This window comes from Callorhinus ursinus, unplaced genomic scaffold (genome assembly GCF_003265705.2).
Source record: "Callorhinus ursinus isolate GAN/ISIS: 27379988/994484 unplaced genomic scaffold, GSC_fseal_2.0 scaffold13, whole genome shotgun sequence".
Lineage (NCBI taxonomy): Eukaryota > Metazoa > Chordata > Mammalia > Carnivora > Otariidae > Callorhinus > Callorhinus ursinus.
The window spans coordinates 28205639-28224454 of NW_027397075.1; the positions used below are offsets into that span (position 1 = coordinate 28205639).

General features: G+C 38.6%; 1 protein-coding gene across 1 annotated transcript in view; it reads right to left on the bottom strand.

Moving 5' to 3' along the window:
- The window catches only part of F5 (coagulation factor V), a 70741-nt gene that overhangs the window by 44258 nt on the left and 7667 nt on the right, over positions 1–18816 (bottom strand). The window contains 3 exon segments of the mRNA XM_025877791.2: positions 1679–1822; positions 3701–3913; positions 16382–16504. Coding sequence (XP_025733576.1) covers positions 1679–1822; positions 3701–3913; positions 16382–16504 — 480 coding nt within the window.

Genomic DNA, 18816 nt, shown 5'->3' on the forward strand with positions numbered 1-18816 from the left:
ACCGCTCCCTTTTAAGGATTATAGCAGTGGCAAGGCTATTTTATATGTAAAAAAATTCCTAAACACCCTCTGCACCAGGATAAATGGTTAATCCATTTTTGTAAATAGGCACATTGAGACAATAAACTTCCAAGGACCACACTAAGCTGGAGATATGAACAAGGCTTGAACTCAGATCTCCTAAGACAGAGGTCAATTGACTAAGTTTTGGAACTCTGAATCAAAACCAGAGTCATCCGAGTACATCTGTAATAACCCAGGTGGGAAGATAGAGCCAAATGAAATAGAATACAATTTAAAAATGATGTCCAGATCTCAACTTTTGACAAGTTTTGTTTTTAGTAAGTAAAGCCACTTGTGATTTTTAGATACAGAGAATGACCTCTGAGAAGCTTAGTGTTTTGATGTATGGAATTATTTAATAAAATAATGTTTTCATTTTTCCATTCTTTTTCCTCAGGATCTTTGGTGCTAAGTCATTTCTATCAGAGATGGAAGAAGTCTGGATGGGAGTCGGATTTATTGTTTTTTTTTCTCTTAATAGTTGCTATTATTTTGCTTTTCCACAATAGTCTCCATGCAAATGGAAAGAGAGAACATCCTACATGCCATTGGATATTACTAATCCATCACCTTTTGGAATGCTCATAGTGTTTTTGTATGTGGGGTATTTCTCCTAATCTATTCATCTTCACTGTAAGTGTCTTCCTTGAATTCTTTCTGTTGATCCTTCCTGCTAGGGATTGACCTTGAATTTGTATTTCGTAGGGCTTCCTCTGTGGAAGAAGGCATGGTCACCATGCAGCAGGGACCACAGAACCCACTGAAGGAAGTGAGCTAGTATCTTGGAGATCTTCCTGGAGGCACAAGGGCAAGGTGAAACCTGCTTGGATCCCTACATCCAATATATTAAGCTGCACATTCTTTCTCTATAGAAGACTGATGAATCACTGACCCCTACCTCTGAAATCAATAATACATTATATGTTAATTGAATTCAAATAAAAATTTAAAAAAAGAAAGAAAAAAATTCTCCATATATGCATCTTTTCTCAAAAAAATATTTTGACAAGTGAACAGCCACGAATTTGGCAAATGATAACATTACACTCTTCTGAAGAATGTTCTAGAAATGCTTTCTTGGATCTCTTCTCAAGGCTTCTCATGAATCAAGAGTCCAAGTATGGCAGCATTTGTTCACATGTACCATCTATGTATCTGACCCTTGAAATACCTAAGTCACCCCCCTGGGGGGTGGTTTTAACCCTTTATGACACCGTTAGTTCAAAGTCTAGAGCTGCATGTCCAAGATGGTTGTCACTTATTGAACATGGAATGAGGTGTGCTATCAGGGTAAAAGATGTGCTGAATTTCAGAGATTTACTATAAAGAGAAAGAATGTAAACTATCTCACTAATAATTGTTTATATCGATCCCGTGTTAAAATGATAACATTTTGGATATATTGGGTTAAATAAAATAGTATTAATATAAAAAAAACCCCAAAAAACAGATGATGGAATCTTGACAACCACTGAGGTGGATAACATTATCTTTTTGATTAGGAGTTGAAAAATAGCATGAGTTTGGTCAACTTCCATATGGCTTTGAGGAAAGCAATGGGACCAAAGGCACTGATGATTCTGCTGTGGTGGATAGCGTGCAGCCCATGAGTCACCTGGCATTGTCCCATTCACATAGCCATTGACTGTGTACATTAAAGATGATGACTGGCTCCCGCTCTTGCTTTCATCAAACACAGCAAACATCAGCACATGTTGTTTGTCAAACATCTTCTGAATCCCATCCTCAGTAAGAGTGCCTATGAAAGAAAAGACGTACTTTTTAATATCATCCCAGACAGAAGATTCTCACTAGGTATTCCTAAATAGCAAAAAAAAAAAAAAAAAAATTAAGGCAAGCAGTCAATTATAATGATAACCTTAAGAAGTTCTTATTTTAAAAAATAGCATCTTGGGGTCCCTGGGTGACTCAGTCAGTTAAGCAGCTGACTCTTGACTTCAGCTCAGGTCGTGATCTCAGGGTCCTGCAATCGAGCCCCGCATCGGGCTCCACACTCAGCATGGAGTCTGCTTGAGATTCTCTCTCTCCCTCTGCCCCTCCCCCAACTTGCACACTCTCGCTCTCTGAAATAATAAATAAATCTTTATTTATTTATTTATACATCTTTATTTATTTATTTTAAAGATTTTATTTATTTATTTGACAGACACAGAGAGAGAACACAGGCAGGGGGAGTGGGAGAGGGAGAAGCAGGCTCCCCGCTGAGCAGGGAGTCTGATGTGGGGCTCGATTCCAGGACCCTGGGATCACGCCCTGAGCCGGAGGCAGATGCTTAACTGATTGAGCCACCCAGGCGCCCCAATAAATAAATCTTTAAAAAGTAACATCTTTGGGGTGCCTGGGTGGCTCAGTCGTTAAGCGTCTGCCTTTGGCTCAGGGCATGATCCTAGGCTCCTGGGATCGAGCCCCCTGTCGGGCTCCCTGCTCCACAGGAAGCCAGCTTCTCCCTCTCCCACTCCCCCTGCTTGTGTTCCCTCTCTTGCTGTGTCTCTCTCTGTCAAATAAATAATTAAAATCTTAAAAAAAATAGCATCTTTATCCGGTAATAATGATCGGGGGCTTATTAAAATCCTGGTGCCACAGTAAGTATTTTCTCTGACACCTCATAGCCTAGAGGAATGAGGATTAAAGCTAAACTTGATCAGGCACAAAGAAAAAACATCTGGTGACTGTCAAGGCTTTAGTGAAAATACTCATTTCCTCTAGTGTCAACAGGCCAATAAAGAGGTACTTTAGCTCAGTTGACAAAGTACACTCCAAGTTTCTTACAGCCATCTTGCTTGTACATGTAATTAGGCATTTGAGAACTTGTTGAGGTCAAGAGTAATCCATTCTCACAGCTGAGAAAGGCAGCTGACAGTAAATCAAAGTAAAATGAAATAAGAGCTTTTTATAAATTTGAAAATTTTTCAGTGCCATCACAGTATCTTTTATACCAGGCAATGAAAATGTGTATTTGTGTACTGAATAAGTGAGTTATGACTGTATGTGTGTATGTATAGACAGAGGCTGAATCTATCATATTATTTCCCACAGTGTAGTTTATTGTGATTCTTTATTGTTTTAATGAAAGATGAGTTGAATTATTTGGGGGTAAAATGAAAATTCATGCTTGCTCCTAAGCCCAGCCAATGACATTTTTTTAATAAAATCAATTGAATGTTTAAAATCGGCCACCTAAAGTGTCCAGCTTGTTTATAAGAAAGAAAGCTGGAGTTTTGAATGTTTGTATACCATATTACCAACCTAAACCTCAATCATGTTAGTCAAAGTTCTTTCCAAGTACGCTCAGCAATGTATAGGCTGCTGTATACTTTCAAAAAGACTTGGCCTTGAGGTAAATGTTATAGATCATATGGGCCTGGTATCAGAACATACTCCCAGACAGGGATTTACTTGGGAGAGTCTCCCAGGACTGAGACAAAGGAAGGATTCAAAGAAACAGGAAGATTCTAACCCTCCAATACCAGTGTCAAGGAAGGATCTGGTTTCTGTGCTTCTCCCTTTGTTTGATTTACAAAAAGCTTCCAAGATTCTCCCAAGCCTCACTCCATTATAGTACATCTTACCATTTCAATCTTAGTTGTTGCTCTTTTTTTTTCTTTTTTTTTCTTACCTTTCTTACAAATAAGCAGAGGTCCAATTAGCCCAGAGTTGAAGTCCTGTATCAAATTTTCATAGGAGTAATAGATGTGTGTAAGGCATGGAGGGTCATTGTGTGTGGGCCCGCTGTCCTCACTGATCTTCCACTCATAGGTATATTCCTGGCCTGGAGCTACGGCATCATCCATCTTCTCTACAGGGAATGTATGGTCAGAGTAAGAAGCACCTGGAGAAGAAGAGTCATGAAAACATCTGGACAGTCACTGAGGACAACTTTTTCATCATCTTCAGATCTGGGGGAACACAAGATCTCTACAGAGCTGTGTACGCCTTTCTAAGTGAACCTTCGTTATCTGGAAAGATTCCCATATACCCACTTCTGTGTCTATGCAATTATAAGGGCTTTGGTCTATGGTGATCTGAAGTGAATAAGGGAGATACTAATATATTCATGAAGGTTTAGAAAGTTAATTTTCCAGGCTACCTAAAGGATTGTTATTTAAATATAATCAGAGAGCTGGATCACCTTTGATCAGTAAATCATCTCAGGATAAGAGAATGGGTTTTGTTTCTATTTTCTCTGTAGTGCTTGACAAGATATCGTCCATTTAACTGCCTATTAGCATGGGATGTGGGTACACTGAGAGCTGTTTCTACGTTGTTTTGTTTTTCTTCTGTATTTCATATCTTCTTCCCCACCTCTGCCACTCTCAGCCCTATTTTATTGCTTTATCATACCTCCTCCTTCTGAACATCCCAACTGTCCCAAGAGCCTTGGGGTCCAGCTCCTCTATGCCATCTGGTTGCTGTTGTGATTATGAAATGTGTCTACCATCTGAAGTTTAGATGTCTTACTCCTGCCCTTTGTGTATCCGAAGACCCACCATTAACCCCTCCATATGTACTCCGGGCCTGACTGGTGGGAGAGGAGGATGTACAAGTTGGTCTTTCTCATTGAAGAGAGGGAACTGAGATGCTGTTGATTAAAAGAAGTGCAGAGTCTTGGGTGGAATTTCAACAACAAAAAGAAGATGTGGTTAGAGATGCAGCAAGTGAGGTCAGGAAGGGGAGGTCCCTGTTATGGACAGCCAAATGTGTGAGCCATGCCTCATTTAATTAGGTGAGTTTCACTATCATCAGCTGGTGCAGGAATTTCTCTTGGGATACATTTACCTTTGTTTGGTACAACAGCTTGATAAACTTGACATGGAAGGGGAGACCATCAGAGTGGAGACACAGGCAGACAATCAGGATCAGAAAAAAGGGATCAAATGTTTTACACGATGGGGTGAAGGGTTCATACAAACAATTCTTACTGAAGTGATTGTGCTTTATGAAAACAAATGATTCATTTCTTTCCGCCCATTCTCCTTTCCTGTTCCTTTTCTTCTCTTTCTTCCTCCCTTCCTTTTTTCCTTCCTCTCTCTTTCTCTGCTTCCCTCCCTCTCTTCCTTTCGTCATCTTTACTGAAATTGCATACAATAAAATCCACCAATTTTAAGTATAATGTTTGCTGAATTTTGACAGATGTGTACAGTTGTGTAGCTACAGAACAGTTTTATCACTCTGAGAAGTTGCCTTGTGCCATTTCCAGTCAGTACATTCCCCTACCTTCTTGGCCCAGCAGCTACTGACGTGCTTTCTGTCACTATATTCCTCTTGCCTCTAAGGTCATGTAAGTGGAATAATACATTATATACCCTCTTGTGTTTGTTAGTGTTAGTTAGTATGGTATATCTTTTTCCATCTTTTACTTTTTCCTGTTTTTGTCTTTAAAGTGGATTTCTCAAATTCAGCATATAGTAAGGTATTTCTTTTTATCCAGTCTTAGAATCTGTCTCTCGGTTGTACTGTTCTTCCCATTTGCTTATAATATAATTATTGATATGGTTGAGTTTAAATCTACCATCTTGCTCTTATTTTCTGTTTATCCATCTGGTCTTTATTCTTTATTCTTTTTCTTGCTTTCTTTTAGATTAATTGAATATTTCTTTTTATCTCCACTATTATTTTATTAACCTTGCTTTGTTTTATTAGTGGTGCCCTTCAGTTTACAAGATAGGACTTTAAGAGTCTACCTTCAAATAATATTATACCATTTTGCTTATAAGACACTTGCAATAGTATATTCCCATTTCCTCCCTCCTAGCCTTTGTGCTATTGTTTAGTATGCATACACTTTACTTCTGCATATATACTATACCCTGTAATAAATTGTATTTAATTGCGTTAAATATTATTTATTTAAATTGAGATGATTATTTTTTCAACAGATTAAAAATGAGGACAAATTTTCTCTATATTACCCATTTCTGAAGCTTTTTATTCCTTGTGGATCCAAATATCCTTTTAATATCATTTTTTAAAAGATTTTATTTATTTATTTGAGAGAGAAATTGAGAGAGAGAGAGAGCCCATGAAAGGGGATAGGGTCAGAGGGAGAAGCAGACTCCCTGCCGAGCAGGGAGCCCAATGCGGGACTCGATCCTGGGACTCCAGGATCATGACCTGAGCCAAAGGCAGTCGCTTAACCAACTGAGCCACCCAGGCGCCCTTAATATCATTTTTTTTCTGACTAAAAGACTTCCTTTAACATGTTTTTCTGGCCTGCTAGTGAGAAATTATTTCTTATTTCTATGCTTAAGACAGTCTATTTTTTCTTCATTTTAAATAGATATTTTTGCTTGGCATAGAATACTAAGTGGACAAATTGCCCTCCCCCACTCCACACCAGTACTTTAAAGATATCCCTAACTGTCTTTTGGCTTGCATTGTTTCTACTGACGTCTGCTGTCATTCTTATTTTTGTTTCTGTGTCTTTTTGTTTTTGTTGTTCTGACCGCATTTTCTCTTCATCACAGGTCTTTAGTAACTGATTATTATGTGCCTTGGTATGGTTTTCTTCATTTTTCTTTTTGGTTTTGTCAAGCCTTTGTTGCTTTATGGCTGTCATCACATTTGGAAATTTTTCAGCCTCGATTTCTTCAAATATTTCTTCTGTTCCTCCCCATTCTAGGATTCTAATTACACATATGTGATATCACTTGATATTGTCCTATAGATTACTGAGGCTTTGTTAATTTTGTTCAGTCTTTTTTATCTTCGTGATTCATTTGGATAGTTTCTATTGCTATATATAATATTCTCTAATATTTTCTTCTACAAGGCTCTTAATCTCATCTGGTGGTGTACTTCCCACTTCAGCTATTATATTCAGCTATAGAGTTTCCATTTATGCATTTTTATGTCTTCTATCTCTCTCCTCATCATGCTCTGGAGCATATGGAGAATATTTATAACAGCCATCTTAATGTCTTTGCCTGCCAGTTCTATCATTTCTTTTATTTCTGGACCTGTTTCTATTGATTAAGTTTTTTCTTGGTTATGGGTAGTACTTCTCCTGCTTCTTTTAATGCTTATTAATTTTTATTAGCATTGTGAGTTTTACATGTTGCTTGCTGGATTTTGTTCCATTCTTGTAAATAGTATTTTATGTTGGCAAACAGTTAAGAGACGTGGAATTGATCTGACACTTTCAAGTCTTGTTTTTAAGGCTTTGTCACCTTCTGAGTAGTCTGCAGTCTAGACTATTTTTATCCAACTCCTGTGCCTTCTGTTGATTCTATCTCTACTCAGTGCCCATTTGTTAGGAGGTCTTTCCATGTTTGATGATGGGAACATAAACTGTTTTTATGTGTGTGGTCCAGGGACTATTCTGCCTGTTACTTTCTGGTGGTATTTTCCTTACTTTTAATATTTTCCTCACATGCATGTACAGATCAGCACTTAGTTGAAGACTTGACAAGACTTCTGCGTAGATTCTCAAGAACTCATTCTCTGTGTCTGTATCATCCTCTTCAGGATTCTGTCCTGCAAATCCAGCCACTTTGGCCTACCAAAGGTCTAAACTCTGTTTTCGTAACTCAAAGGACTATTGAGCTCTGCTTGGGTTCGCCCTCATTATGCTATGCCCTTGAAACCCTCTCCATGCCGTGAGCTTGGGTACACATAGGACCCACCTCACTTGTTATTTTTCTCCCATGGAGAATTCTCTTGTATTGTCTGTTGTTCAGTGTCTGAAAACTGCTGTTTCATATATTTTGTCTGTCTGTCTGTCTAGTTGTTAAGCAAAAGGGTAAATCTGATCCCTCATTTCCAGAAGTCAAAGTCTGAGATGCTAAATTTCTATGTAGAATATTTTATATTGCAACAGTGTTAGCTACTGTTGTCTAATTGCACATCATCGGGAAAATCAATTCCACTCACAGTCATGTGAGCTTGCACAGCATCAGCATATGTTTGGGCTCTCCAGATAAGAGTGTGAAATAAGACACATGCATCCATCATCAATGAGGCATTCAGGCATGGCAGCAACATGCATTACAATACCACATGAGGTTCTGAGCATGGATGCCATGAGATAGAAGAGTTGGTAGAGATATCTAGATTAACTGACATATCTCCATAGGACAGAGCATCATCTTTATATGTATGGGAAAGAATACAACCAAACTTGAAATAATATGATAGTCATGATATCAGCCTTACAGATAGGAAACAAAGATGGATTTTAATGCTCTAGGAAGCTGACAATTTATTGATGGTGATTACACTGATGGTATATGGAAAAGACTAGTTACAGTGGGACCATAAAGTCTTGACTGGAGAGTGAATCAGGTTACTATTTGCTCAACACACATCCAACAGGGTTAACTCATTCTGCAAAACTTTCAAGAGCATTGCCTTACCCATAGGATGAAGTCCAAGTTTGTTATTATGGCGGCTGAAGTCATTCATGAGTTTTTCCAGTCTACCTATCCAGTATCATCTCCCTCCATACCGCTAAGCTGTGCACATTTTGTACTCCAACAGCGACCTACTACCCCCAAAAATATATATCCCAAGTTTGCACTCGTCTCTGTGTCTCTAATGCCATCACCCTAGGATAAAACTAGACTCCAGAATTAGCCTATTAACTGGTCACTGGGATTCTGGTACCAGAGTACCCTCCCAATCCATTTCCCAACTTGTATACAGAATAATCCCTTGAAACTCCAGGTCTTACTTTGCCATATTCCTGCTTAAAATCCTAACGATAGCTTCTTCTTTCACAAAATTCTTAATATGAACCACCCTACTTCTCCCTACACTCTCATTGTGTGTGACTTTTCCTCTTGTTTACTATATATCACTCTCTTGGGCCACCTTTTAGTTCCCCAACAAGCCAAATTCCATCCTACAGATACCACTTCCTCTGCTTAGAGTATTCTTCCTCTTTGTCTTCCTTTGGATAAATGTTTGCTCATCCTTTAGATGTCACCTTAAATGTAAGCTTACTCCTTTCCTGATCTCTAATTATGCTACGTATTTTTCTTTTACAGCACCCATCATAATTCATAATTAAATACATATGGCACTGTATGATTTATTTCATTTTCTCCAACTAGATAATAACTATTTGCATCACGCACATTACTGTCACCAGAATGTGAACAACTCAAAGGCAGGTGCTGGATTATATCTGCGTTAATATCTCTGGTACTTTGCACAGTGCCTAGCATGGAGAAGGTGCTCACTGAGAGTGTATTGAATTCCTAAGGTTTAAGACCCTGTGGGCTAAAATCAAGATTATCAAGTCTTAGCTCCCAGGTGTTTAAGATTGCATGGCATTACAACAAATTAAATGCCAACATTAACATTATGGAGATACTATCTAAGAATCTGAGTTGCTGTCTTCAACAATAACAACAACAACAACAACAACAGTAACAACTAAAATGTTGTTCTTGTGACACTGGATAAAATTCCTGCATAGAATATGCCTGTCATGAATCCTGGCTACCTCCTTTAGATAGGACAGTGACTCTGTGGTCCCCAGTCCCTAAAGGACATATTTTTTCATTGAATTAGCCTCCTGACTGCTATAGGCATCTGAGTTGTGACCGTTGTGCTAGTGAAAATCTTAACATGGGATTCCATTGTATCTTTTTTTCCCCTCAAAGATAGTTTGACACTGATAATCAATATTGGCCATAGGCTGAACTTTCACTCTGATGATGAAAAGGATCTGAATATTAGAATCTGAATAATAAGGAGTTGAGAAATGTTAAAGGCTTGAACAATTTCCTGATAGTAATAATATTATTTCAGTCTAAATCAAAAAGAAAGAAAGAGTTTATAAGGAAGAGTCTCTGCTAATAAACAGGAAGAATTGTCTCTGGAAAGTTACTAAATAGATTTGGAAGCAAAGAACAAACAGGTGTGATAAGGAGAGTTGCCCTCTCAGGTCAAACCTTGTCTATTGACTGGACCTGGCATAGTAAGTTTTTGACTTGAGCTATCTTGAATCAAGCATGATGGCCCTTATTCAATGCTTCCTGATTCTTGGCCTCATGAAGTTAGAAAATGATGTTCCTGGACATGATGCTTCCATTGTTCCAGCTGTCAAAACATCATAGGAAATTCCTATAGTGGAAAGTGGCATTCTTTCCATTGCCTTTAGAAGTTCTCAAAAGGACAAAATGTGGTATTCTTTGTAGGGTGAGAGATAACTTTTGAAGTTCTTCCTCTCTTTCTCTGGAGAAATGCATGCTCACCCTTCAGACATCAGCCTAAGTGCCAGGTTACCCATTCCCTGATATATATTTGTCTGTATGATATTAATATATCTCTAATAGTATTCATAAATACATATAATATTCATCATAATTTTTAATAAATATTTGTGAGAATATATAATTAATGATAATTTTTCTCACTAGATTGTGGGAGAGTCCAAAATTGAAATTTCATGGTTGTATCACTTGCTGACTGTGTGAATTTGGCAGTTTCTTTAGCCTCCCTTTTAGCCTCACCTTTCTCATTTGTAACAATATAATCTTTTCTCTAGAAATAATATTATCCTTTTTGATGGGTAATGAGGACTAAAAACATATGTTAAAATGTCTGGCTCCTAACCAATGCTATGGCAGCGTGTCGCAATACATTTTAGTATATTGACTATTTTCTTTCTCAGCCACTTTGCAATTGATACAGCCTCTTTCCTTTGTGTTTCACCGCTGATAAGATGTATGTAAGTGTTCTTGCGTTCTCCTAACACATGTGAGAAAGATTAGAGGTGGTGACGTATCTACTCTGAAAGTGGTAAAAACTGGTAGTAAGATTAGATAGTTGTTCACAATCACCAGCAAAATTTCAGAGAAAGGGGAAAATAACGTGTAGGCTCTACTTTCTAATCCACTCCTCAGTCCCTCAGTTCAGAAACCATCATCATCATCATGACCATGTTTCCAGGCTCTGTGGGAGTTTCCTGGACACAAATATAAGAAGTCGGTAAGACCCTGAGGGGCTCACAGCTCAGTTAACAGTAGGGTACATGCTGGTACCTTGGCTGTGATGGGCTTCACCTCTAGATTTCTTTTAGGGCCACTTCAGTGGAGAAGCCACAGTTAGAACACATTGTGCATCATAATAAGAACCAAACAATATAAATATCTAAGAATCACTTAAAAGACTTCAATTTAACACATACCAAATATAGCAGTGTGACTGATTTTTGAACAATATCAAATTTATTTTTAAATGATCAGGGTTTCATATCCAGTTTTATTTGAACAAACAATAGTTTTTAAATGTCTGTATAGCTGACCAAAGTAAATTATTGAGAATTCCATATTCATGAATACGAATATGAAGTTACATACAAGATAAATTTAAAATAATTGAATGAATGGTTTTAATTAAGTTTGCTATACTACTTAAAAGGTGAATTATGAGCTTCTTGAAACAAATAGTGAATAAATTTGTACATGGGGAAAGATTCTCTAATTATACTGAGCGAGGATTACTAATGAGATAATTTTGGGATAATTTAATCAATGTTTTTATTTTAATTTCAAAGTATTTTATCTTACGTTTAGTCTAGAATAAAACAGGCATGTTGTAGCTTTGATTTCACAACCTACATAATATGAGGCATGAAATATAAACAGCTACTTAAAGGAAGCATTTATGAAATGCATTTTTGGTGAATCTGATTTTGACGTTGTAATCAAAATAAAAGTTTAAGCTCTTAACTGAAGAGGGGAGAAATGGACAGGAAAGACTATTGTGCTAGAGCACAAGAAGTCCTTGTTCAGCTTCTTGCGAGGATAGATTCTTCACACAAGCGTAACCCTTTATTTTATATTTACTCAAGTCTGTTCACTTCCTTCTCAGTCCATAATCAGCATTGCAATTTGTTTACTTACCACCATGAACCAATTATTTGCCAAAAGGCTCTCAGTATTTTTTTTCAAATGTAAAATGCTGCATACAAGGTTTGGGAAAGTGAAGTTACATAAAGATCCATTTTGGTCACCCATTAGGGTGTTCCTTCTTGAGATCCTCCCTTGTTGCTCATTTTTTTCTGAATGGCCCTTTTCCTCTCCATTTAATTATATCTTAGTGAGTGCTCCAGTATGCATTCAAAGACTAGGAGCCTTCTTCTAGAAGCTGTAATTTAGTTAATGGGCAAAGTAGAATGCCGATATTTTCTAAGGAAACTGATTCCACTGCATGGGAATTGCAAGTCTCTTTTGAAGGGGAATTCACATTGTTGAGATTTATGAGACTTATTATATCAGCCACTACAATTTGTTTTGGGTATTTATCATATACTCAAGGAAGTGACAAAATATTCAGACAAAAAGTGAAACATATCATTGTCCACATTATGTCAAGCATTGGAATGCTTTGGAAAAACCCAAAAGACTAAGTTTTCCTATGGAGAATTTGGCAACACCAGATGCAAAAAACAATCTTTGATGGAAAATGCATTTTATCTATCATCTATCTATCTATCCATCATTTCTATTCAGAGTTGGCATACTAGCAGGCAGCTGAATATTATAAAACTAATTTTGTGATAAAACATTCATAATGCAACTCACACATTTAAGTGATGATATAAAGCAAATAAATGAATAATATTAAGACTCACTCTGAAACAAACTTTTAAAGTTAATTGACCAAAACAGCTACAGAAAACTTACCGAAGAACAAAATTTGCTCAAAGGTGCATCATTACAAACAGTTCAGTGCATGCAAGCTATACTTTCTGAAATTTTAGCCTCAAATTGAAACACTTAGTGATAGAAAGTGTTTAAGTGATTAGGTATAGCTGCAGATATTTTATTTCCTGGTTTAAAAATGTATTCCTATCAAATACATGCCTAAAGGAAATGTTCTTGTATTTTTACAAATTGTGATTTGTCCAACCTGTCAAATGCGTTACTCATTCTCACCCTGTGTACTAGTGTGGTTTCTCCCAGGCATGCCTGGAGAGAGGGGAGCAGGCAGGAGTGGTTTGGCAACACCAAGCTACAACCTGGCATTTATGTCAGGTGCTGCCAATTTATGGATGAAAGGCCAGCATGAGACTTCTACACTGAGATAGCATCTTTCCTGGCCAGAACTCAGATTTCCAACCATCAACTAACTAAAGCATAGTCAAGAATTTAAAAAAGCAACAAGGCTTCCGGGCAACCAAAATAGATATTAAAAAAAAAAAAATGAATGAAAGCTCAGGGCTTTACCCATAGACAATACCATAGACAATAATGTAGACCTTCGTTTCAAGTCATTTACTTAGACTGCATATAATTCTAACATTTGTACAATCTCATGGATTAGAAGTAATGGCTTAGGAAGAGATTAGAGTTTTACTTCTCATCCCCCGTTTTAAAGAGTCTGGGGAAATATAACATATATCTGAAGTGATTAAAAAATATCGCAGACACTTAAAGAAGTAAACCCCAAACTATCTGGAAAATGTAATGATTCAAAATGACTCATTCCTCTGTGCTCTGGATAACTGAGGTTTTCTGTGCAATTTTATTTCATTTCGACATCTAAATTCTATGAGAGAGTTTTATTTCATTCAAGTACAAATAAAATGATGAGCACTATCAAGGCCAAGGACTTCCTTCAATCTAAGCTACTGAAAACAAAATTTAACACCTGCACCATGAAGAACCATGAAATAACCACACCAACAGCAACTAACATTGTTGTGTACCAACTATGTGCCAAGAACTTTACATATATTATGACTTATCCCTGTAATAGCCTTCGATGGGAGGAATTGCTATGCCCATATCACAGATGTAAAACTAAGGGTTAGTGGTAAAGAAAATTGCCCCAAATTGCCCAAACTTAAAGCCAGGTCGTTCCGGCTCTAAAGCCGGCATTCTTTCCATGGCTATCTTTTCCTTCTAGCTGATGACAGTAGGTCTCCAAATCCTTGGTGGGGCTCAAGGATTAATTCCCAGAGAAGTAGGATTGCTGTCAAGGTTGGATCATCGACTGGTTAGATCAAGCAGCCATAGGGGCAAGGACTGAGTCCTGCCTTAGGCCTAGTATATTGTCTCAATCTCCCACCATCCATCTCTCAAATACCTACCTCTGCAAAAAAGGAATCTGGATTCTCATGTAGCTGGCTCAGTATGTGGTTAATTGATTTCCACACTGCCCCAAATAGTTCAAACCATAGAGGACGGCTGTGGGCCAGGGTGAGTGTCAGGCAAGTAGAAGACGCCTTATTTTAACACAGAGGACACACTAAAATGAACAGAAGACTTGTCTTTTACCATAGGGCACTCTATCTTAAATAGATAGGGTTTGCATCTCATTTCCAAAATAAAATTTCACTTCCCACCAATCTGGATTTACCGTTTTCAGATTTAGGTGACTAGTGGAAGTGGTGGGAGCATCTTAAACAGTTTCTCATAGATGATTGGCTGTGGGGGAGTGCAGGAACAAATAAAGAGTAAAGGAAGGGGGGTAATGTTGCAAGGTTCATTCCCCGTGCAAACAGGCCCAGCTGGAATACAAAGTCCACGAACCTTACCTCCTCCCACATTTGAAATGGAACCTGGATGTGACATTTTGGGGTTTCTTCCCTCTGGCATTACATTGCTGAATTCTTGATGTAGTTGCCCGGAAGCCTCATAAGTAGGTTAAATGGTTGTTTGCTATGCCACTGTATGATTTTAGGGACGTAGGAGAGACGCCTACGCATGCTACCTCACTCAGAGTCTTGCCAAATTGGCCCTTTAAGGTGCCTGAAATTTCAGTTAATGCTTCATTGTTTTTCCTCAAGCCAAAGATTAAAGTGCTAATGCAAATACTCCTGGAAAGGGTAGTTCATTAACTATTATCAGTCATATATACCTTAGTTGGAATGAATTTGACTGCTAATTTACACAAAAAATAATAAATGTAAAAGTCACTATGTAATCCATAAATTATCAGATAAATATGAAATTATCTGAATACACTTAAAAATTTTAAACATAACTGGAACACATTTTGATTGAAGAATCAACTTCACCATCATGTCTAATATCTATCAAGAGTTTATTATATGCTAGGCATTATCCAAAGATTTCATGACAACAAACTCATATGAAGCAGGTATGATTCTTATTCTCATTTTACAGATGAGAGAGATGAGGCACAGAGAGGTGAGGTAACTTTTCAAAAGTCACACAGCTAGTAAGTGTAAGCCAGGATTTGCACCAAGCAGTCTACTTCCAGAACCTGAACTGTAAACCACAATTGCCCCCTTCAAAGGTATGAGGGCTGGAACATATGGGAAAAAGATCTGTGAGTCATGAAAGGTCTGAAGTTATTTAAAACTGTTATTATACTAAAATCTATTACAATATGGATACAATTTCCTTATATCAGCTCCTGAGAGAACTCCACTATTCTTGTTGTGGTCTGAACATCAGCATAATGCAAATAATCAGAACAAGGTCAACAACAGGTACTTACTCCCACGTGGCTGATGTGGTCACTTTTGTCACCTTCATCTTCGTGAACTTTGCCGTTGTTGTCATCATCTTCGTTGTGATTTATTGAGGGCTTACCACGTTCTGGGAATCATATTTTATACACTACCTAAATGGTCTCATTTTAATCCTCAAAGCAATCTTACGGGGTGAGTATAACTGTTCACATTTTATAGATGAAAAGACTGAAGCTCAGAGATGTTAAGTTCACAGAACCAGAGGTGATGCAGCTGGAATTTGAACCTAAGTCTGCCTTCAAAGCTTATGTTCTTAACCATTTCACTTTGTCCAAAATTTTAATAACACTTCTACTACCACCACCACCAAATACCACTTATTAAGTGAGCTTTATGTGTCAGGTTAGTCTTATGTCACTATTTCAAACTACAGTTCATGGGCTACATCCAGCCAGCTGTCTGTTTTTGTAAATAAAGTTTTACTGGAACACAGCCATACTCATTCACTTACACATTGTCTGTGATGGTGTTTGTACTAAAAGGTAGAGTTGACTAGTTACAACAGAGATCCCAAAGCCAATCATACTTACTATCTGGCTTCTCACAGAGAAGTTTGTGGACCCCTTGCTTTAAACCACTTTGCAATGTGTATGTTCTCATTTTACAGATGAATAAATTGGAATTCAGAAAGATTAGGTAATTTGCCCAACCAACTGTTAAAGAGCAAGAACCTAGTGAAAACCTGAGGTCTAGATGACTCCAGAATTTGTTCATTTTTCTCCCTGAAACTTACAAAGGCAACAACTTTCATAATTACCAGTTGAAGGAAAGGAGATTTCTCTAACATATGGTTAAAAATATGGTTTTAAATGTCTGATACTGGGGACATTAAATTACTCTTACCTTCTGAGAATTTACTGTATTTAATTCCTTGAGGATGGATGCTTACAGGCTTGTCTGCCTTATTCTTAAAGTGAACTTTCACCATGTCTCCAACTTCAGCATATAAAGTAGGCCCAAGAAGTCCTATGGAAACAAGGATTTATAATATATCTGTGTTCAGGACTACCAAAGACAGAGCTGCTAAGCATGGAGACATGCAGAGAACCCCATGAGTGATGGCTGTCATTCTTCCTGGTCCTGAGGCTGGCTTGCTTGTCTTCAATCTAGAAGGTTTTGCCAGCACATTGTCTCTACATGGCAGGCAGTCCGGTCAGAACAGGAAGGTAGAAATGCTTGGCTTGGGCCCCAGGCAAGTCAAGAGAGAGAAGGAATAGTTCTGACCATGTCTACCCCATTCTGACCCCTGTCATTTTTGGAGATTACTGTCTTTGGTCAAGAAAAGAAAGGTGTTCATTTTCAGTTAACGCAGGGTGATTTGAGGGAAGGTGACTGGCCCCGTTAGATCTCCCTGTGGTGGGAGATCTCAGAGACCCCAAAGAGGTGAAGGAGAAAATCACAGAGTACTCTGGTCCTAAGGCAAGCACAGAGTCCCTGAGGCAGGAGTGAGCTTGATGCGTCCAAAGAACAGTAAGAAAAACAGTGCAGGCAGAGAGAGAGGAGATGAGGGAGGGGGCGGATCATGTGAGGCTTTATGGGTCTTGGTAAGGACTTTGGATTATCTTCTGAATGAAATGGGAAATCACTGGGGCTTTGTGCAGCAGACAGACATGGTTTTAAAAGTGCATTCTGAAAAAAAAAAGTATATCCTTGCTGCTGTGTAGAGAACAGTCTGTGTAGTGACGGGAGTGGAAACAAGAGCAGATGGTACAGATAAGCCAGCATGCATGGCAGGGAAGTGGCGAGAAGAGGTTGGATTCTGGACATTTCGAAGGTAGAGCCAGCTGGATTTGCTGATGTGGCATGTGAGTGAGGGAAGTCAAGAATGATCCTGAGGTTTTTTTTACCTGAGCAACTGGGTAAACAATGTTATCACTTCCTTCAGTGTGGGACACAGTGGGATGACAGGTTATAGGTGCAGATATCAAGAGTGAGGTTTTATGTACTACATGACAGGCATGCTGAGTGCTGGGGCCACATGGGTAAATAAGACACTGTCCCTGTGCTCAAAGAGTTCTCAAGCTAATTTGGGGATAAACATATGGTAGGAGCTACCGCTGAGATGTGGGCAAAGTACTGTAGGAGTAGAGAGGATGAAGGACCAGTTCTGTCTGAGGAGTTAGGGGAGGAGGTGATATTAGAATTGGACTTTGGAAGAATCATAAATGAGAATTTCCCAAAATGTAGTCCTTGGATTCTCTGCATGAGAATCACATGGGGTCTAACTAAAAGGCAGATTCCTATCTCAGCCCCAACAAATCGAGCCTCTGGAGTTGGAGTTTGGGAGCACACTTTTAACATGTGCTCCTGAGCGATTCTGATGTCTTTTAAAGCTTGAGAACCTGTCACCAGAAGTCCTATTTCAGACAAGTGACAAAAGTTGACTGTTGTCACTTCCCTGCCATCTGTAAACTCTGTGGGGTTGGCTTCCACCCAGCAGGAATCACAGGAGCTTGAGAAGAAAGGTAGAGCAGTCATGGAATTCAACCAGTATTTGTTTGCAGGGGTGATAATCATGTTTATAAGGCCTCCACTTACAGAACTGTAATGGTCAGTAAAATAGATGCCTTCACAGAGCTTACAAAAAAAGTAGGAGAGACAGATTTTAACAAATAATCACACAAACATTTAATTACAAACTGTGGAAAGTATTATGAAAGAAAAGCATGGATACTCTGAAAAGCATTTGACAGAGGGATCTTGTCTAATCTTGGAGGCAGGGAGGGGATCAGGGTTGGGAAATACTTCCTTGAGGAAGCAATGCTTTAACTGAAGTCCAAAGGCAAGAGGCAAAGGCATGGGCAGGGGCATTTCAGGGAGTGGGATGAGCATGTGCAAAGGGCCCGTGGCACCAGAAAACTTGGCCTATTCAGAGAACTGACAGATGGCCACAGTGAGGCTGAAGGCATGATCAGAGGCCCCGTCATGTAGAGCCTTCTACATCTTTTAGAGTTTTGCCTCTGAGTGTACTTGGAAGCCAATAAAGAGTTTTTAGCAGGGGTGAGACATGGACCAGATTTTGGGTTTTAAATCTCTGGGTGCATTGGTGGAGGATGAGCTGGGGAGAACTCAGAGTGGATACTGAGAGAACAGATAGAAAGCTCCAGGGAGGTGATGTTGGTGACTTAGTGTAAGGTGATAGTTGTGGAGGTGATGAGAACATACTAGGGAGCTATTAGGAGATCAAACTGTCAGGACTTGATGGATGGGATACAGGTGGAGGGTGAGGGAGACCAAGTTGCCATGGCTGGCTGGTGATGTTCTGGCTGGGCGGCAGG